Source organism: Taurulus bubalis (assembly GCF_910589615.1).
Source record: "Taurulus bubalis genome assembly, chromosome: 1".
Taxonomy (NCBI): Eukaryota; Metazoa; Chordata; class Actinopteri; order Perciformes; family Cottidae; genus Taurulus; species Taurulus bubalis.
Genome location: NC_136589.1, coordinates 18,427,597 through 18,449,455, shown reverse-complemented (window position 1 = coordinate 18,449,455; position 21,859 = coordinate 18,427,597). Strand labels below are relative to the sequence as shown.

Genomic DNA, 21,859 nt, shown 5'->3' with positions numbered 1-21,859 from the left:
AGCCACCGTGGACTCTGTAAGTTTCATCAGGGGAGAGTGAGCCACCTCGGACTCGGGGAGCCTCATGTTTGTGGCCAACTCGGGCTCAAGCACAGTGTGTCCACCCAACACACATCGAGTCAAAACGTATTTGTGAAAATAAATAAAGCCAACCAGCTCACGTACCTCCAGACCGACATGACGGGTACAAAGTACAGATTGCTGATTTGTATTATCAGAGAGTCCTGAGCCACCTTGGACTCCGTAAGTTTCATCAGGGGAGAGTGAGCCACCGTGGACTCGAGAACTTTCATCAAGGGAGATTGAGCCACCTCGGACTCGGGGAGCCTCATGGTTGTGGCCAACTCGAGCTTGAGTACAGTGTGTCCATTCAACACAGATCAGAGTCAAAACATATTTGTGAAAATAAAGCCATGCAGCTCACACACCTTCAGACCGACATGACGGGTACAAAGTACAGGTTGCTGACACGTATTATCAGAGAGTCCTGGACTTGATAACTTTCATCAGGTGAGAGTGAGCCACTGTGGACTCTGTAACTTTCATCAGGGGAATGTGATCCACCGTGGACTCGAGAACTTTCAACAGGGGAGTACGAGCCACCTCGGGCTCGGAGAGCCTCATCGTTGTGGCCAACTCAGGCTCCAGCACAGTGTGTCCACCCAACAGACATCACAGTCAAAACATATATATCCAGACCTACATGACAGGTACGAAGGCCAGATTGTTAACTTCTATTATCATGGAGTCCTGAGCCACCGTGGGCTCGAGGAGCCTCATCGTGGTTGCCACCTCGGGCTCGAGTACAGTGTGTCCACCCAACACACATCAGAGTCAAAAAGTATTTCTTATTTTGCTCCGAGGACAACGGGTTGTGGGAATACACACAGGGTCATTTCGACCCGAGGACAACGGGAAGGCTATCTACACATACACGTGGGTCTGAGTGAACCGGGCTCAAGAAGCCACTGTTGGCTCGATAACTTTCATCGTGGAAGAGGACTGTGGTTTGGATAATGGAAATCTATACGGTACTTTACTATGACTTTTTTTTCAACATCCATATACTATGAATTTTAACACATACTTCATTATTAAAGGCATACTATACTATGACTTAAAAAACAACTAAACTATGACTTTAATTACTTCATTTACATACAATACTATGACTTTTTCATGACTATTTGGCATGCTATTAGTTATTTTTTACATACAATGATGTTTTTCATTGGCTAGAGTACTTTTGATTGAATACTTTTTAATGACATTTTTTCAACATAGCATCCCAATATTTTTTTACATACTGGTGTTTAAGACGTATGTAAACTTTGACCTTTTAAATGATTTTTTTAAACATGCTGTTTACTATGAGGTTGTTTTTTCTAAATAATATACTTTTTATTAACTTTTCTGTGAATGATTTTATTTTTCTCAACATGCTACACTATCACTTCTTAATTACTTTTTTTCAACACATAAGACTTATTTAAAAAGGATTCGACATACTATACGATGACTTTCTTTGTCATGTTTTTCGCTTCAAACATCCCGTTTTGTCCGACCAACAGTCCGACACACCATAAATATAAAACCAAGATCAGCAGTAAATACTCACATTTGAAAATCTTGAACTAGCATGTTTATATTTTTGATTGAAATATGATTTCAATGATTAGCAGATTACAAAAATAGTTGCAGATTAATCAATACTTGATTAACTACTCCTTTAATCTCAGCACACCTCTGTAGAAAGTGTATTCAGGGGTATGAATAACATTTGCTATAATCCAAAAGGAGGGATCTCGTAAAGATAAACACAGATCAAGTCCAGAGTTTTTATGCCTCTTGAATACGACGACACAAACAAGTTTAATTTTGCATAACAGTAGTACAGCAGCGGCTGAGGGTACAAAACACTTTCCTTAAAGTTTTCAGTGTAAAAAGAACTCCTCACCCCTCACACCTGTGCCGTCCTCTCGTAGTGCAAACGCTTCAGATCAAAGTTAGGCACGCGATGGATACGATACGATCAGTTCCATTACATTTAAGTGCTTCCGACGCAGTAAAAACCTCATTCTGAACTCATGTTGTTTGTGTGATTTCCCAGTTCATAATGTTCAATAATCCAGACTGAAGAAGTGATGACGGATGCAGTTTAAATAGCGATAAAAAGGAAGTTTGACTGAAAAACAACAACAACAAAAACATCCTAAAGTCCCATTTCGCTGACATGACGATTATCCGTGACGGCTTCTCTGTCAAAGTGCACTTTGTTTTAAAACCAAGTCAAAACACAAACTATGTTATGCTTTAAAGCTTATGGTCCCAAGCGACACGCACAACTTCTCTTCCGCCTGTAAAGATGTGAGCGAGCATTTAAGTGGCAACCTGACATCTTTCTACTTTTAAGAAAAGAAGAAGAAAAAAAAGCTCAAAATAAAGTACAATATTTCCCAGATTTACATATGTTACAAATACAAAATAAATATCAGCTCTGTTTTTAATCTAGGCAATTTATGATTCAGAAAGAGAGCGATAGAGATAGAGATAGATATAAGAAGGTACAAAGAGCACCCGCCGTCATGCATCAGGAGGCCAGCACGCCGCGGCGGATGATGTCAGAGCCGTAGCGCCGGCCGAGCGCCGCGTCGCCTCTCAGCTGGTGGGAGTGGCATCGCTTCAGGCAGGGTTCTGATTTGCCGCCGCTCTCCGCCCCCGCGCGGTGTCGGGTCTTCGGGTACGACGGCTCCGGCGTGTTGGGTGGCGCCTTGCGTTGCTGCTGCTCCTCCTGCTGCTCCTGCTGCTCCTCCTGCTCCTCTTCTTCTTCCTCCTCCTCCTCCTCCTCCTCCTCTTCCTCCTCTTCCTCCTCCTCCGTCAGAGACCTCTCGCGCCTCTTGGGGATCCTGAACTTCCCCCAGCTTCTAAGATGGCCGCCCGCGTGTCTGTTGGTTGCGTGCGAACCGGTCACCTGAGCTTTCCTGAGCCAGCCATTGCCGTTGGCGGCGTCTGAACCCTCGTTGGCCCGGTTGGGTTTAGTGCTGCTCGCCACCTGCAGAGGGGCGGGGCTTCTTTTGGTCATCCTTGCGTCCATGAAGTAGTCGTCGTTGTCGGAGTTCCTGATGTCGACCAGCCGGATGGACACGGTCTTCTCCAGGTGTCTGGACCCGAACCGGTTCTTCACCTGGCCGGGAGAGCTCTCTGCCGTCTCGCCACTCCTCCTCCTCCTCCTCCTCCTCTTCCTCCTCCCTTCCTGCTCGTGGTCGCTCTCTCGTTTCCTTCTGGCCGGCGCCTCATGCTCGGGCCCCGGGGCCTCCCTCCTAACGCCTTTGCGGCACTCGGCTCTGTGCAGCTTGGCGGCGACCGTCTCCTGAACAACCTCTGGCTTGTGAAACTTTGAGATCGGGGTCACCTGGCGGGTCTCGGGGTTCTGGGTTTTGGCGTTGCCGGTGTCCCCGGGGGGCCCCGGCTCTTTGACTCGGGAGCTTCTGCCGTCCTTCGCCCCCAGCGGTTTGCTCAGACCGTCCTTTCTGTGAGAGGGCGCCGAGTCAGAGAGGCCCTTGCCGTCGCCACTCTTCCCCTTTTCCCGCTTGAAAGTCGCCGATTTGGTCTTCGGCCCCAAGGGGGTCGCGGAGGAGCGAGGCGGGGCCGGAGAGGACGACCAGCCCGGAGAGAAGAGCTTCTCCAAATCCTGCGCCGGAGGATCACCTGCAACAGACAGGAGTGTTGCGTTTACAAGTGGAATCACACTGGGATGCAAACTTATGACCACAAACACAAAACTAACACTTCAAATCGTTCAACAAAAAGAACACAATCTTTCACTTTGAACGTCATCACATTTGATCATTCACTCGTCTTGTCGTCTTTTACAAGTCGTCTCTAAATCATCTGGACTTGACAGATCGGCCTTATTAATATCAACGATATGATTTCATCATCGAGCCACGAAATCGGATTTTAAAAAGTGAAAATGTCAGTTTACAACTTTATAATGTAAATCCCTTCAGACGAGGTGAGAGTTTATATTTGTTACTCTGTGAAATATCAACACTTCATATGTGCAATAAGCCCAATATTTCATATTTTAGTTATTGTCCTGCTAATAAAGGATTATTACATTTTATCTTTAAAGTAATGCAAACAGAAGAGATGGTTAAATGGATGTAATAATTTATTTTAAAAATGTATTTGTATCAAGAGAAAGAAGTTTTGGTTCAGAATTATATATTTGTGTGTATTTTTGTGTGTGTGTATAATATTTCCTCTACACGTGGCTGTTAGGCGTCACCTGATTCTCTTTCTACAGAAGTCGTGGAACAAGTATTAAAATAACTCTAAAAAAACAATACACCTTTACAAGTAAAAGTCCTGCATTCAAAATGTAAAGGTGAAGAATATTTGCTACAAAAGGTGATTAAAGTATCAAAAGTAAAAGTACTCGTAAGTATAGTGTTGTAATATTATATTATTGGATCATTATGATATACTTTAAAAGGTACTTTAAATGTCGTCGTTGGTCAAGATGGAGCTCATTTTAATTACTGCATACATTTTAGTCATTTCATTTGAAACAATGTATCATATAGGATCCACCGATCGTATATTTTGGGTGTAAAATTTGAATTTTTAAAATAAATTATAGCTCTTAAATGAATGTAGTCAAACAAGTACAATATTTCTCTGTGAGGTGGCGTTGAAGAATAAAATAGGATAAAAAATAAAAAAAATGTAACGTAATTTTTGGCATATAAACCGGTACTTTTTTCACAGGCTTTGAGACTGGCTTTTACAACGATGTGGCTAATTGATGGATTTTCATAGGCTAACTACCATAGTGCAGTGTTTTAGGTTTTAGAACAAGGACTTCAATGACGTGTGTCCACATCAGATGCAGACTGGGGAAGAAAAAAAAAGTGTCCCGGGAGTTCCTGTCTGACCCGTGCATGTATTGAACACGGCGCGATGCCCACTACACGGCGCGTTCATACAGACTGACATGTGTGGACAGCAGACGCTCACTCTGCTATACGGCCGATTTCTTTGCACTATTACAGGCATGGAGGTCACACGGTGTGGACCGACCTGCGGCGCTGTTTTAACCTTATAAGCACCAAGACACATATGGTTTACTATTTTGTATTTCCCCCTATTAGCAACTGTAAAGTCACAAAACGCGTCGCGCGCACCCCCGTGAACAGCGCACCCTCCGCCTCTCCAGCGCCATCTGCCTTCTCAGATGCAGCGCCCCCATCTGCATCTCCAGCAGAACCTCAAACAGAACCTCAAACAGCACCTCCAGCCAGCACCACCCATGGCTGGAATCATCGGGCTATGTTAAACCCTTTGACAAGAAGAAAAGGTGCGGCCACTGTTCTATGACGCAGTGCTCGCCTCGCGATGTTGTGCACCCATGTTGTCCAAATAACCACCAAACAACCAGTCACATTTAGTAATAACGAAACAAGCCAACAACATTAAAACACTGCAGTGCTGCACACACACAAACACACACAGACATCTCCAGCTGTCTGACCAGCAGCAACAAAAGCGCTGTTTATGATTAAATACGACTGCAGATTTTTTTTTTTTTTTAGTAACACAGCAAGCATTTAACTCACCACATGCCCGTAATCCTCTGTGCGAAAGGCGTCATTAGTAAAATCCACCAGCAAGTCATCAGTAAATCCACCAGCAAGGTAGCTTCTAGGTAGCAGCTAGAAGTTTCTAGTAGCTTGGTGCCCCTTTGACCAATCACAGCTCATGTTAATGGTCACGCTGGCCCGCTGACCAATCATACATCTACACCACCTCGCAGGCCCTGCACGTCAAAGAATCCGCCCAGTTTGTCAAACTAAAGATCTGATTTGTTGAAGACTACGCCGTAGTGGAACGTCCGCAGGAACAACTCGCAGACGTTGGTTGCGTTAACTTGCAGGTTTATTGCACGAGTGTTCACAGAGTTGGCAACAGGCTCTTCGCTAACAGTAGCTCCGGCGTAACAGCTAACAAGCTCAACTAGCAGCCCCACTCTAGCATAACATCAACAACACAACGTCACTTCCTCCGACGAGCGGTGAGAAATCCTTTACAAAAACTGGCCGCATGCGAAAACCAACTTTTTCTAAAGTCTGCCAGTGGATCCTAACAGCGTGGAGCAGTGTCAAAGAATCCACCATCACCAACGGGTTCCGAAAGGCTGGACTGCTGCGTGATGAGGAGGACAGCGCAAGCGGATTTGCCTCGGGAGGAAAGTGGCGTTGAGAGCGCAAACGAAAGAGAGACTGAGTGCAATGAAGCAATTCTGAGGCTGTTTAATTCCGACACTGAAGAAGAGGACTTCAATGGTTTTAGTGCACAGGAGGACGATGGCGATAGTGATCAATGACTTTTTCTGGTAGGTTCCTATATTTTTTTTTGTAATTACAAACCTTCAGGCTGTTCAATTCCGATACTGAAGAAGACAACTTTAGTACTGTTCTGAAAAAAAGCATTTGTATGTACTAGTTGTGGATGTTACCGGCATTTATTTAATTAAAAGTTTTAAAAAATCGTTCCTGTAACATCTTGCTGTGTTAATATCTCATGTTTCAACGGGGACTTTACTTACACATTTATATCAGAAATTGTACATTTTCATCTCAGTTTTAAGCGTTTCTTTTTCCCTCCACACTAAAACTCACCCGCGAGCAGCTCGTGGTCGAGCAGGCGGACCTGGTGCTGGAAGATCTGCTCCTGGACCCTCCACAGCGAGCGTTTCATCTTCTCCCTCCGGGTCACCATGTAGGTCAGGTTACGCACCTGAGGGCGACACAGCAGCTCAAGGTCACCCACGATGCACTGAAGGTTATGCAGCCTAATGGAGATGCATGTTCCATGGGATTACTATTAAACATGTAGAATACACAAACATAATGTGTATACTTACGTCTGCATATTGTATACGTATGTGTATTTATGTACAGTATACACACAGTACTGTAGTCACTACATTACTTCATCAGGACTAACTGCATAAATATTTACGCAATTTATCTTGTTTTCCATCCTGTGAAGAATTATCAAATATGGCCGACGTTCTTTTCCGTATATTTCTCCAGTCTTTTATTTCACAGCAGCATAAAAACTGCCGTTTGTTTCACTTCAGATTCACCACAACAAAAAAATTCTCTTTCTAAAACCCATGAGCGGCACGAAGAATGTTTAGAAAAAGTGGATGTGGACGCCCTCACCGCTGGTTTGTGGACGGTTTGAAGCAAGAGTGGCCATATGGTGACGGAGGAGGAGTCTCTCTGGTAACAACCTGTCAATCACCTAAAGCATACCCGGCTTTATGGTCTGTGTGGTCAGATTATTTCTGTTCTGGATGTAACACGACTCGTATTCTCCAGTAACTCCATCTTAACACTCAAATGTTATATTATTAAATCATTCTAAAAGGTATTTTAATGTATTATATTCATGTTGTTTCCTACATCTGTCGCATGTGAATAAATCTCTTCTTCAAAGAAACAAACTCCTCAGACTGTGTTTACATTTATTTTGCCTCGTCACGCCCGGCTCCTCCTCCTCGCCGCTGCATGGAGCAGCTGAAGTAGAAACCTACCCTCTCCAGGTCCTGCCGCAGGTGCGTGAAGAGCTGCAGGCGGCGCAGCAGCACCTCGTGCTCGCGGCGCGCCAGGCTCTCCTCCTCGTCCTTCTTGGGCGTGAGCAGCGGCTGGTTGAAGTTGGCCTTGCGCTTCAGCTTCCAGTACTGGAACAGGAAGTCCACCGCTGCCGGCTGCAGCTTCAGGCGGCCGGCCACCTCCCCCGCCTCCACGAACTGGTAGAACTCCTCCTCCATCTCCTGCAGCTTCAGCTTGCGGAGGCTGACCCTCTTCTCCTGCTGGCGGCTGGCGAGCAGCTCCAGGTCGGTGCGCTGAGGAGCCGCGTAGGAGGAGGAGCCGGGGGAGGCAGCCTCCTTCGCCTCCCCTCCCACCCCGCCTCTCCTCCGGCCCTTCTCGTCGCGGGCGCTCTCCTTCTCCTCCTCGCCTTCAGAGTCTCGGTCCCGGCACTCGGCGCCCTCGAGCCCCGAGTGTTTGGGGCAGTAGGACTTGAACTTGACCTCATCGTCCTCCGTGAGGATGGTGTTCATCTCCAGGCCGGCGTGGAGGCCACACGTCACGTGGAAGGCGGTCCGGCAGTTCTTCGCCGAACACTGTAGCCGGAAAGAACGCATTACGACATAGTTAGACATTCAGAAACGTTTTAAAGTATCAAGTACGATGAGTACGTTGAATGAAACAATAGTATTAAACAAAGTAAGCTAACTGCTTAGAACAATTATATAGCTCTGTAATAAAAATATTAATATAGTTTTAGCACCGCTAAACTTCCAGGAGAGACTCTCATTATTCTCGCTATCACAGTATTTATCCATATTTCTAAACTCGATGGATCGTCAAAGACTAGATGCCACATAATGAAGAGTCTTGTTGTTCAGCTGCAGCCTCACCTGACTCACATTGGACCAACGGCCCACCTACTAGCTGTACCTTCATGACGTCATGCGGTCTCACCTGGATGCAGGCCCCGGCCTTCTCTTTGCACAGACAGCAAACCAGAGCCCATCTGTTGCTGGGGATGTGGGACACGTTGGTGATAGGCTCCATCTTCTCCGGGTTCCCGATGCTCACCTGCAGAGCAACACAGAGTCACGTTTCCTGAAGCCTCACAGAGCGCTACTTAACAAGGTCTTCACGGGGGCCTTCACAGGGGTCTTAACGGGTCGTCACAGGGCTTAACGGGGTCGTCACGGGGTCTTAACGGGTTGTCATGGGGTCTTGACGGGTCGTCACAGGGCTTAACGGGGTCGTCACGGGGTCTTAATGGGTTGTCACAGGGTCATAACGGGTTGTCACGGGGTCTTGACGGGTCGTCACAGGGCTTTTTCCCCAAGAGCAAATAAACAAGTTGCTTAATGGTCTCATACGTAGTACGTGCGTCCACGTGGCCGAGCAGCGGCTGCAGCAGCATCGTGTTCAACAAACCGCTCAGAGACGCTCAGATGTCAAAATAAATGCACCATTATTTACTGGAAACTAAAATACAGCGGAAGCAGACTTTTCTTTATCTCTCTGCCGTAGTCACCAAGAGATGAAAGGTGCAATAATAACCTATTCTGAATAAATAACTAAACCAACTAAACCAACAAGAACGAACACCTGCCCCCAGTTCTGAGGTTTATTCTGGAAGCTAAAACTAACTGATAATATTCACATGAAATCGTGATGGAAACAAACTCCTTTGAACTGTGAAAGGCTGTTTTCATTCACAGGGATCCATTATCTTTTACAACTGGAAGTTAAAATGATTTAAATTAAGTCAATGTGAAAGAAACGGGAGAAAAAAAGACTGGACATTATTTCCACGTGTTGAGTTGCTGGCCATTAAGTTTCTTCTTTTAGTTTCATGTTTTTCAAGATTCAAACTACAAATGTAAAAGGAAAGTGCATAAACGGTTTGGTGAACAAAAACAGGTAGATCTGGTCTTCACCTCTGGGATCCACAAGGCGCAGCTGACGTGGACCCACTTTGTGCCGCTTCGGGTGGGCTTCATGGCGCCCCCTTTCTTCGGACACAACTGGCACTTGGGCACGATGCCCAGGGCGCAGATCCGGCACAGCCAGCTGCCGGTCGGGACCTTCTGGATGCCGTAACACGCCTGGGGAGGACAGCACTACAGCGTCAACGGGTGGTGGGGGGAAGTGAGAGAGAGTGTGTGTGTGTGTGTGTGTGAGTGAGAGTGTGTGTGTGTGTGTGTGTTTGTGTGTGCGAGAGTGTGTTTGTGTGTGCGAGAGTGTGTGTGTGTGTGTGTGTGTGTGTGTGTGTGTGTGTGTGTGTGTGTGTGTGTGTGTGTGTGTGTGTGTGTGTGTGTATGACCATTCAATACGAGGATTCAGTCTGATGTTCAGTTCTTCAGATCTAAGACTTCTATCTATCACCAGTGTTTCCAGCCCGGTGAGGCCGGTGTGCGTTTTGACCTCTGACCTGGTGCACGCAGATGTTGCACTTGTCGCAGAACACCATCTCATTGTTGTCCTCCCCGTCGGGCGAGCGGCAGACGTCACACACCACGTCCTCGTCGTACTCGATGCCCAGCCCCTCCTCCGTCTCCGTGGCGTGAGTCATGTTCTCCAGGCAGCAGCGCTCGAACTCCTCCATCGCCCGCTCCATGCTGATCTCGTCCAGCGGCGGCACGACTGCAGGAGTCAAAGGTTTACCGGTGTGATTGTCACAGTCGTACATTGTTCAGTCTCAGTTTAAGTGCCAAGCCGCTCTGGGCTGTGGAGAGCTGCTCACCCATCTCTGCAAACTCGTCGTTGGCTGCCTGCAGCCAGGCCACGTCCTCCTCGTTCAGGTCGTAGCGGCACATCCCCTCCGCCAGCGTCCGGATGTCCACGTAGCCCAGCGCCTCGGCGCCCGACGTCCGGATCAGCTTCTTGGGCTTGACGAACATGAGCTCCTTCCCCTTGTCGGCCAGCACCCTGCAGGGCGCCAGGAGACGCTCAGGTTAGCGCCCGCCGTTTACAGAGTGGCTCATTTCCCAAAACACGCTTCAACATGAACTGATTTCCCCTCACGCAGGAGACCTCTTACGGGCCGTAATGCTATGAACCAATCAGAGCGACAGGCTGGCCTACCTGGTGACGGGCTGGGGGATGGCCTGCGGGCTGACGGGCACCTGGACGCCCTTCTCCCACTCCTGCCGCCACGGGTCGGCCAGGACGTAGTACTCCTCCGGGCTCAGCTGGTACGAGTCGTGCACCTTCATGGCGGTGATCAGGTCGGTCCGGAATACCTGCAGCGGCCGCATGAGAACAAGAGTTACCCATGATGCAACTGAACCATCACAGCCTGGGGGAGGTTCTCAGACTGTAGTGCAAATATTCACGAGTCAAATATGTGGCCTTGGAAAATATCACGATGAGGAAAAGAACTCAAACAAATGCAGTGAAAACATCACATATTCTGTCCAGCAGCTTCCAGAATACTGTGATGACTTGTTCATCGTCCCAAACCTCTCCTTCACTCTGATACGTGCAGCAATACGATGCTAAACCCTGTGTACAACGACCACGACGTCAACACAGCCAGACAAGAAACCGGCCAATCGGCTGATAATATAAATCCTTATATTCTGCAGATATTCTCCATTACTCTTCATGCCTATTAAAGTTCAGGTCAGCGAGGTCAGTATAACACAGCTATTAGTGAAGCAGACGGGTCGTTGCACGGTCCAGTCTTGTGAGAAAAGATGAGAACATGGGATTCTCCTCCTCTTGACACGATAGAGCCAATCAGATGTTAGGACGAGGCGAGACGAACCTGTGACGATAACCTGTGTATGAAAGGCCCCACTTCCGTTTGGGGGGCAGTTGTTCTTGACCCAACCTGCGTGTTGGCTGTACCACTCACTGCTTTTGCAATTGCAGCGCTGAGTACTTTGCTTGTGATCATTTAGTAAATAAATATAGAGAACGAGAGAAGTTGTTGAACTGAGTTCTTCTGGAGGCTACACCAGGCATCCAATAATTAGCATGCATTAACACGGCCGAGTCACTGCTCTGTTTTGATTGGCTCTTGGTGAGGGGGCGTGTTCATGAAATCAGGAAGAACCTATGAATAAAAGTTGTGGATCATAATGGGTTCCCTCCCGCCATGCGGGGCTGTACCTCAGAGGGTTTCTGGCCCGGGCCCCTCCTGGGCTGGGACGAGTGCTGCGACCAGCAGGTGGAGTTACCTGGAGGAGAAACACAAGGTCCTTAAATGTCTCATTTTCCTCTGGAACACATTTACAAATGAGCCGTTTGGGAAAAGTCAAAACACTGCAACGGACATATTATTATGCAGACGTCCAGTGTTTAATAATCCCTTAAAATCCTGAAGCATCACTTCACAGAAAGAGCTTCGGTTGTTTTTCAAACCAGAGTTTGGACAATAACTTAAACCCAAACACATCATTGTGTGGATGAACCCCAGCCGGCTCAGGTCGTGTGGAGGGTGAAACAAATTCTACAAAGGGTTTCTGAAATTGTTCACATGCCGCCCCCCCCCACCGTCTATCTGTCTGCCTGACCATCTGTCCGTCCGTATCCCTGTCTGTCTGTCTGACCTGAGAGGATGTCTTTAAAGGGCCGGGTGCCTCTACTCTGTCTCCTGTCCCTCAGATCGTAGACCTTTTGTTTCTCCTCAATCTTTGTCCACTTGCCGGCCTTCTTTCCTTTCCTCTCTCCTTGCTTCCTTCCTGAAGGTGAAGTACACACCTTTACTGACAGCAACCAGATGGGACACATATTCAGGAAATGACAACTCAAACCAAAAGTCTAAATCTCCTGTCCGACTAGAGAAGACAGGACATTATTTCGGGGTAAGAGTTGGCATTGAGGAGGAAGCAGAACAAGACAACATCTGGCTTACTTCCATTGTCAGAGTCGTCGCTGCTGCTGCCGCTGGTGTGCCTGCTCTTTTTCATCATCGTCGTCAGGACACTTCACACGAACCAGACAGGAGGTGAAGTTAGAACAATGGATTTATTTTGTGACAATATATGATGATAAATAAAAACGTTGGTTTGAATTTGGGAGAAGGATATTTTTTACAAGTGACCCAAAAACTGACATGACTTCATAGCACACACCACATCAGAGTCATATAGTAAAGTTTACATAAATAAAAGACACACACATATATATATATATATATGTATATATGTATGTATATACATATATATATATATATATGTATGTATATACATATATATATATGTATGTATATACATATATATATATATATATATATATATATATACATATATATATATATATATACATATATACATATATATATATATACATATATATATATATATATATATACACACACATATATATATACACACATATATATATATATATATATATATATATATATATATATATATATATATATATATATATATATATATGTGTGTGTATATATGTGTGTGTGAAAATACTTAAATGTTAATTTCAGATCCGGTTTAATTTCCAGCCAAACCATCAGCATGCCACCCCTGCAGCCTTGTGCACGTAGCACTGAACGTGCACGAGGCTCTGCTCTACTTCAAACAGTGGTTTGTGGAACGTAAACACGGCGCCTCTCGGAGCCCAGCGGCTCCTCCTGATCTGACAGCGCAGAGCTCGTGTTGACGCATGCGCACTACGTACTGATACTCACCGTTTAGGCGACGACGACAAAACAAGAGACCACGCGCACGGAAACGACGAGTTCAGCTGGCGACGCGCAGAAACAGCGTCGGCGGCGGGCACGTCGCGCGCACGAGAGCAAGAGAGGCGCGCGCCGTGTGCTTTTGGTTAAAATCAGAGCCACGCACGCAGCGTGGCAATATTTGAATCGCACTGCGATCGCTCGCTAACGTAACGTGACCCCGCCTCCTTACCACGTTACGCAACGCACGGGCCCACCCACTCCCGGCGACCCCGTACGTGTGAATGTTTTCCTCGACCGTTAACTTAAACAAATATATAAATAAATAAAAAGCCACTTGGCAATAATAATACAAAGTAGCGATTAATATCTAAACGACCGTTGGTTTGTTACGTTAACGTGACGTCATCACCAGTAGGACTTTGGGAGGGTTAGCGACGTCGGTCAGCTCGTTTAGCTGGAGGCTACGTACGTAACTTCAGTTGGTATCTATGGCACCCCTCCTCCTCCCCTCCACCACCATATTGAGCCCACAGTCCCAGGTCAGCCATTTGCCGAGAGTAACGGGTCAATAACGGGTTTAAACAAACCACCAGAAACGTGAACGCGCCTCGTGAGTGTCGCCCCTGGGTTAACGGCCGCGAGCCGACAGGGCACTTTTACCAGCAAAGCGATCCGCTGGCTGAGGGTTAAATCTTTGGCGCCATTTTAAAATGACGACGTCGTGTTTTTCTTTTTTTCTCCCCCCCGACCGTTAAGAACATTCCGGTGGAGAAAAAAAAACATATGTTATATATATTCATATAGGCACACGACGGCTTAAACCTTCTTTTTTAGTTGGAAGAAGAACGTGAACGGTACATACGGAGCACTTCAGGCCGATGAAAGCCGGTGTTTTGAGTTTTGATGCCGTGAGTTCCGCTTGACCCGCATTCCACATACACACCAACACGGAGCGGGCGGCCGGGAGGAGGTTCCCGGGCCGGCTTGCAGCTGCGCCTGTTCGCCGCTGGAGGGCAACAGAACCCCCACAGTAATCCAGCAGCTTCCAATGCAGGAAAACACACACTTTGTTTTATATACTGTTTTATAAAACAAACTTTATTTTGTATATTGCTTTAAAAAAAATCCTTTTTTTATATATATTTTTTTTAAACACACTGGTTTCCAGATTTACAAAACAAACAACACAATCTCAATTTTCTTTATGGTTTATATCTTGGTTTTTTTTGTCTTTGATTTCTCGTTTTTGTTTAAGTACAGTTGAGATAGGACTTTTTTATATTATGTTTATATTTTATTCATGTATCTTTATTTTAGATTTATTTCGGTAATTTATATGGTTTATGTCCTACGGGCTCTGGTGCTCGGACACTGCTGGTTTTGTTCCTTGAACCACAAAACATACTTTAGCTAGTTTCAGACGAGAAAGCTCTGAAGTGGTTTTAATACTAGTTATGTTTAAGTTGATTTGAGACAGCCCATGTTTATTTATTTCAGTTTCATTTATTACATTTTTTGGTATTTGCTCCCAGCCTTGTTCATTAAAAAAAACCTGTTAAGTAAAAGAACAGAAGTAATAAAAACAAAATATATATAATAATAATATATTAATATATATACATTTCAAAAAAATATATATAGATTAAAACAATATATAGTAATAATAGATAGTCATTTTAATGAACATCTTGGAGATTGACACATTAGATTATTATAATTAGAAATGAACACTTCAAAAGGACAAACAGGAAGTGGGTCTTTAATGGATGATCACAGGACAGAAAACAAACAGAACCGTGCTGATCAGAAAATAAACGTTTTTACAGGTTTCCATCAAACCTCTTGATATTTAGCTTCACACCTCATCCGTCACTCAAACCACGACACTGATGTTCAATATTATTTAGAGCTGGAATGATAACAATAACTTTCTGTTGTCCTGGAAATCGATAAGAACAGTTTGTTCTAACTAACGGACTAGAAACAGCAAAGTGAGAACGTTTACAGCAGTGGAGGAATAATGGCGGTAAACTGAGGATTGTTCTGCATGCAGCCGGACAGGGAACCTGCACGCATCACAGGGATGCATTCAGGTTCAGTGGAAGACGGGAACGCAGTCGCACAACATCACAGAACACTGTTTCTCCTCAATTCAGCTTTCTAAAATCTTTTCTCACTGAACCTTTTGGGATTTAGCTTCTCTGGCTCCTAAATGCTTAAAAACAGATTAATAACAAACATTAATATACAACAACAGCAGGTATTTGGTTTTAATTTTTACACACCCGTGTCACTCTCTGTTTGTTCCACTGCCATCAGGGAGAAGATTCAGGACTATTAAAACTCGAACTAACAGGCTGAGGAACAGCTTTTTCCCCAGAGCGGTTTCCTTCATCACCCCCACCACCCCACCCAGCTCACACCGGACAGTGCTGCGGAAGGGACACAAATAGACAATAACACAACACTTTTTCTCTCACTTTTAAGCCATTGATGCCTGTGTTTTTATGTTTTATTTTTAAATGTCTTGTTCTAAATTAGAATGTCCTATCTTAATGTTTTTATACATGTTTTTACCTGGTACTGCTGTACTGACTGATGAGTCGCCAACTTCATTTTGTTGTATGTTTTACAATGACAATAAACTCCCTTACCTTACCTTACCTTATGCTTTGCAAGAGGGACAAATGGACAATATATTTAAAATGTCATTTCATCGGTTTCTTTTTATGGATGCTTTTACCATTAATGGATAATAATACACAAAGTATTTAAAGATGCTATCTGGCAACAGTGTAGTTTTTACTTTTGATGTTTTTGAAAGATTTGAAAAATAATTAAATAACATCACTATCGCCGTATTCATGTATTTCTATAGTTGATCATTTAACTGTTACTCTTTAGTTTTTGTATAAAACAGAGACATCACATTAGATGTGCTGGTGGCTAGCTGTGGCTAGTCGTTATGCTAAGCTAACTAACTTTAGCGTACAGACGTAGGAGTGGAATCAATTTTTCTTTTCAACGGGCCATCAGCGAGGAAACTAAAGGGAGCATTTCACTCTGATTATTTACAACTACGCAGAAATATGCTGAACTTATACAAGGAGAAGTATATCCAGCAACTTCCATCCAGAGAGAACCTGTACCACAACATCTGCACATCACTGGTTTGACCACGACACAAACTGGGAATCCATGTGCACGGAACTGGGACGGAACTTTGATGTGTTTTTATAGCGACTCTTTGGAGGCCGTGGGGTCCATCGGGGTCGGGTCGCGGCTCACCTCAGGGCCAGGATGGCGTCGTAGGACTTGCCGGTGCGGCACACCTGGACGTCCTGGAAGCCGACGGCACTGAGCAGCCGTGTGTAGCCAGACGGCGGCTGCTCGCGACCCTCCATCTGCACCAGCATGTTCAGGGAGAAGATCTGGGCCGTGACCGGACCACGGCGGTTCTCCAACAGCAGGGCCTCCACCAGCAGGACGCCGCCGCCTGGCAACGGGAGTGTAATATATGATTATGTATAGTAATATGTATGTATAATATTATATACCCAATACCAGACCTAATCGCCATTACCTTGTCAAGGTAATGGCTTATTGACTTATTACACTCATCAGTAGAAAAGCAAGGCAATATAGCGACAGGTGGTGAAACAATGGTGTTAATTGTGTCAAACAAAATCTTAGGATTTCTCTTAGAGAAAGTACGCAGTTCTAGCTTCCTTCACTAAAAGATTAAAAGAAACAGATCTTTCAGGTATGTGCGATGCACTTCCAGCGCAGTGGCTTTCCATCGCCGCTCTGTCCTGCGACACTTCCGTCTTAAGGAGTAGACAGCGTCTGTCATCCATGGAAAAGTGCATTTCTAGTCCTTTTCTTAAAAGGTGCCACTTTGTCCAGCAATATGGTGAAATGTTCATTAAAAGACTGCATTAAAATTTCAACATCATTAAAATGTGTGTTAAAATAAAGATAAAGTGCTTTGCAAAGTAATCAGCTGTACTCTGAGTAATAATGCGGGAGTGGAATGTTCGTTTAGGACACAGTCAGCTTTTACAGAGAGATCAAAGAAAATACATTTGTGATCACTGATCAGTAAGTTCTCACAACGAACATGATCAATATCTAAACCCAGAGAGAACACAAGGTCCAAGGTGTGACCACCTCTGTGAGTGGAGCCAGAAACATGTTGTGTGAAATTAAAAGATTCAGTAATGTTCAGGAACTCAGTGGTTACACAGTTTGTGGCATCACCAACCAGTACCACTTTATCTAGCTTGATAGAGGTTAGGAAGTCTGTGAACTCTGATAAAAACTGACCTACTGGACCAGGAGGTCGCTAAATTAAAACACAATAAAACGGCTTTAGCCGACCGACTTTAGTCAGCTGGAGTTCAAACGTAGTAAAAGGTTCTGTGGTCCCCATTTGGCAGGAAAACAGATTCTCCCAGACCATGGCGAGACCTCCACCTCGGCCAGAGTAGTAGGAGACCCACCAGGCCACCAGGGGGAGCTATTGTTGATTGTACTGGGGGGAGGTGAGAGCTTGTATTGACAGGCTACCAGGTGAGAAAATGCATTGATGGGGTAATCAATGACCCTAAACCAACCTGGTCTACAGGTGACCCTACACTCACCTGCTCTACAGGTGACCCTAAACCCACCTGGTCTACAGGTGACCCAAAACTCACCTGCTCTACAGGTGACCCTAAACCCACCTGGTCTACAGGTGACCCTAAACTCACCTGCTCTACAGGTGACCCTAAACTCACCTGGTCTGCAGGCGTCGTAGAGATTTTTCAGCAACGAGAGGCACTTCTCTTCGGGCCAGTCGTGGATGATCCGGGCCAGAACGTACAGGTCTGCAGGAGGAACGTCTCCACTGAAGAAGTCTCCTGCAGAACAACAGGAAGTCACGACAGGAAGCTCTGGAGCTTTCAATCACATCACATGAACTTCACCTGCACAAGAGAAGTCCTTTAGAGCTAAAAGAAAACAGAAATATAAATGTGAACATATTGAATATGTTCCTTGACAACTGTGAGGAAGTCCATGTGCTACGACCCAAAGCTCCAGAAGACTAAAAGGCCCCTGTAGTGAGACTTTCCCATAAATGTTACACATAATTAATCTATTATAACCTTCATGGCGGTAGGAGATATTTAGTTTCAGATAAAATGACAACAAAGTAAATATACAAGGTAGAAATACACAAAGCACACAAGCAGATACTCCATTTGATCTCTGTATCTACTCGTCTTCTGGTTATATTCCAACACAGATATAAGGGAGAAGATAGAAAAGGTCATGCACATATAAAGTTTAAAGTCACAGCACAAATAACAGAGATTAAATGTATACTTGTACGATAATATACTGCGTATATCTTATATATATCGTATCACTTCTGCACCGGCTTTATGGGATCCGTCTCATTCTGTTGGATTTTCCCTCCAACTTGTTTATTTTGAAGCGTCAGAGATATTAAAATGAAACCAATAAGCAGGATCAGAGAGACTCACCGCTGTGGAACTCCACGGCGTCGTCCTCCTGAGGGAAATGCTTCCGAGCCGCGTCGACGACCTGCGGGAGGTCGAACACCGAGACGCGGGAGGCCGGGTACGCCTTTGCAATCTCGCGGGCCAGAGCCCCGGTGCACCCTGGGAGTTATTCAGACAGAAGCGCTTTCACTGAACTACTTTAGTCGTCTGCACGTGATAGGAACTCATTAATGTTTCAGTAAAGTTTGGACTAAACAAACATTATGAAGGTTTCACTTTGGGCTCAATGTCACTATTTTCACTCAAATATGTCAAAAAAGCCACATTGTTCAATGAATGAATGATAACAATGGTTTAGCCATAAAAAACATACATATTCATAGCTCTCTCACCTCCGAGGTCGACAATCTTGTGAAAGCAGGAGAGGTTGAACGCCGTTGCGATGTCGTGTCCGTCGAGGATCCACGAGGAGTTCATCAGACCCATGAATTTCAGCATCTCCTCCTCCGACCTGCAAACGGTTACAGAACCACCAAACCCAAGAGAGTTCCACGTGGCGTTATACGATGAAGAATCTAAAATCATCTAAAAGAACATAAATGATCTAAAATAATGTAAGATCATCTAAAAGTCTAAATCATCTTAAATCACCTAAAAGAGTCTAAATCATCTAAAATCATGTAAATCCTGTAAAATCATGTAAATCATGTATCTTTTTGCTCTGTACACTGTCAACTCTCCCTGACTGCCAACATTACCGCAACAACACGATCCTGTAGGTCCATGCTACACAACACCAGGAGAATACGTCCTCTTCTCATTCAGAAGCCGGCACAGGTTCTGGTCCAGGCTCTGATCATCTCGCATCTTGACTACTGCAACTCCCTCCTGGCAGGTCTACCTGCTAATGCCATTCGACCTTTACAGCTCATCCAAAATGCAGCAGCTCGACTGGTCTTTAACCTAAATTCCCACTACTCCGCTCCCTTCACTGCTTACCGGTGGCCTCCTTCATCTGCTTCAAAACATTGGTACTTGCGTACCGTGCTGCGAACAGATCGGGTCCAATCTACATCCAGGACATGGTAAAACCGTACAACCCAGCTCGTTCAGTCCACTCGGCTTCTGCCAATCGGCTCGTAGCTCCGTCACTGCTTTTGCCAATCGGCTTGTAGCTCCGTCACTGCTTTTGCCAATTTGCTTGTAGCTCCGTCACTGCTTTTGCCAATCGGCTTGTAGCTCCGTCACTGCCAGCTAAACACTCAACAAAGTCATGACTGTTTGCTGTCCTGGTTCCTCAATGGTGGAATGAGCTCCCCATTGACAACAGGACAGCAGAAAGTCTCTACATCTTCAGCCGCAAACTAAAAACACATCTTTTCCGACTATACCTCGAATAAAGAAAGTAGCACTTTAGTAGCACTTAAATGGTACTTACTTATAGCACTTTGTAGTTTAACTTTCTTGAAGAAATTGTACTTTCTTGATTCTTGCTAAATTATGTAAAAGCATGTAAATCGTGTAAATCATGTAAATCCTGACCTGTACACAGCCTGGAAGAGCGCCTCTGACTGAAGGCCGAAGGTCTTTTCATTCTGATTCTTTCCTTCCCTGAGGAGACGACGAGATGAACGTAAATGTTCTGCTGCGTTTAATCATAACTTGTATTATGTGTCTCACATGTCTCTCACATCTGACACAATTATGATTACATGCACTTTGTAAATAAATAAAACGTGAAAATAATCTTGACACCAACTATTCACTTTAAATAAATAATTATTAGGGTCCGAGCGACTGACGTAGTCAGTCCGAGAGGAACCTATTGATATTATAAGGCAGGGGTGAGCAAACTTTTTGGCTCAGGGGCCACAATACGTTTAAAAATTTGACAGACGGGCCGGGCCTAGCATAGTTAGCATGCTTGGCGGAAAAGTGGCGGCTGATAATAGGCTTGTTCGAAAGAGCTGCTTCTCGCCTGAAATCCAAACAAGAGCAGGCTGCAGTGACAAAAAACTGCAGTCAAGTCGTATAGTTTTAGGCTGCCTTCAAAGGAACTAACAGGAAGTCACAGAAAGCATTACTTCCTGTTAGTTCAGATCTGTAGGCTACTTGTAGTTTACAGATCACGTTTGGATGTATTCATATGTGTCTGTAAATATTTATTTATGTAGAAATGTGTGTTCTTCTTCTTTGTTCTTTTGATGTCTGCCTGTGAAATACATTACTACTGGTTTTGATATGTTGTATAAATACAATTTTTTATTATCAACCACACAAGATATTTATTGCTCAGTGCTCTTTTAGGCTGTTTGTGTGTGCATTCTCCTACAGCAGAGGACAGCTGTGTGTGTCCTTTGACCTGCCTGCCGTGTTCTGCTGCAGGAGAGCGCACACACAAACAGCCTTGAGGCTGAGCAATAAATAAGCATTAAGTTGCCGTCATCGTGCTTCGGGGAACTCAAGTCGGGAACAGAGAAGTGTTACAGCAGGCCGTATAGTTGCCCACCCCTGTTTTAAGGTTTCATTTTCTGTATGATTTTTATTTTAGATATCTGGGCGCATATTCGTGGTACTTGCCAAACTCAAAGACTCACCAAATTTTGCACGCTTGTCAGACCTGGTGAAAATAGACATACGATATGGGCGTCATTTTTGTGTAAAAAAAAGGCTCTCTAGCGCCCCCTAGAAGTTGGATCGGCGACGCCCCTCACCCAGAATGTCGGATTGACTTGAAAAAATTCACACATGTCCATCTCCACCTGCTCTACAAAAAAGCCTCTCAGACCCATAGACTCCGCCTACTTAGATTTTACGCCATTTTGAATTTAGTGAAAAACCCATTATTGTTAGTTTCTCCTTCACGTTTGCTCCGATTCATACCAAACTTGCTGTGGATCATGATTGGAGCTGTATTAAAAGACTGGATCAAAAGCTTTTTGATATCTCATTGTGTTTAGGAGATAATGACCGATTAACCTCTTAGGGACGAGTCTTGTTTTTCAATACTCATAACATTCAAACTATTTAGACAAATGACTCCAGATTTGCTGTATATGTGCAGATTGCATCCCCTTTTGTGCGATTTAAACTAATTTGTT

The 21,859-nt window shown here is 44.8% G+C and overlaps 2 protein-coding genes across 2 annotated transcripts in view; both read right to left on the bottom strand.

Annotated features, from left to right (window-relative positions):
* Positions 1 to 1,835: 1,835 nt before the first annotated feature.
* jade1 (jade family PHD finger 1) lies at positions 1,836 to 12,558 on the bottom strand. Its single transcript, XM_079216142.1, has 10 exons — positions 12,460 to 12,558; positions 11,715 to 11,782; positions 10,683 to 10,840; positions 10,342 to 10,526; positions 10,030 to 10,241; positions 9,536 to 9,703; positions 8,559 to 8,675; positions 7,607 to 8,197; positions 6,684 to 6,801; positions 1,836 to 3,708 (listed from the first exon to the last, which is right to left on the bottom strand). Exons 1-10 carry the CDS (start codon positions 12,515 to 12,517, stop codon positions 2,591 to 2,593), a joined length of 2,793 nt encoding a protein of 930 aa, XP_079072268.1. The 5' UTR covers positions 12,518 to 12,558; the 3' UTR covers positions 1,836 to 2,590.
* A 2,395-nt stretch (positions 12,559 to 14,953) lies between these two features.
* Positions 14,954 to 21,859, bottom strand: part of asmt2 (acetylserotonin O-methyltransferase 2) — an 11,858-nt gene continuing 4,952 nt past the window's right edge. The window contains exons 5-9 of the mRNA XM_079224890.1: positions 20,301 to 20,369; positions 19,151 to 19,269; positions 18,780 to 18,917; positions 18,030 to 18,152; positions 14,954 to 16,747 (exon numbers count right to left, since the gene is read on the bottom strand). Coding sequence (XP_079081016.1) covers positions 16,536 to 16,747; positions 18,030 to 18,152; positions 18,780 to 18,917; positions 19,151 to 19,269; positions 20,301 to 20,369 — 661 coding nt within the window. The 3' untranslated portion in view covers positions 14,954 to 16,535. The remainder of the gene's footprint in view (positions 16,748 to 18,029; positions 18,153 to 18,779; positions 18,918 to 19,150; positions 19,270 to 20,300; positions 20,370 to 21,859) is intronic.

Excerpts from the sequence above, each read along its gene's own strand:
- jade1 (XM_079216142.1), bottom strand. The coding sequence starts at position 12,517 with ATGATGAAAAAGAGCAGGCACACCAGCGGCAGCAGCAGCGACGACTCT. Across the intron at positions 10,242-10,341 it reads CGACGAGTTTGCAGAGATGG|TCGTGCCGCCGCTGGACGAG; the intron begins GTGAGCAGCTCT and ends TGACTCCTGCAG. Across the intron at positions 9,704-10,029 it reads GCAACATCTGCGTGCACCAG|GCGTGTTACGGCATCCAGAA; the intron begins GTCAGAGGTCAA and ends TGTCCTCCCCAG.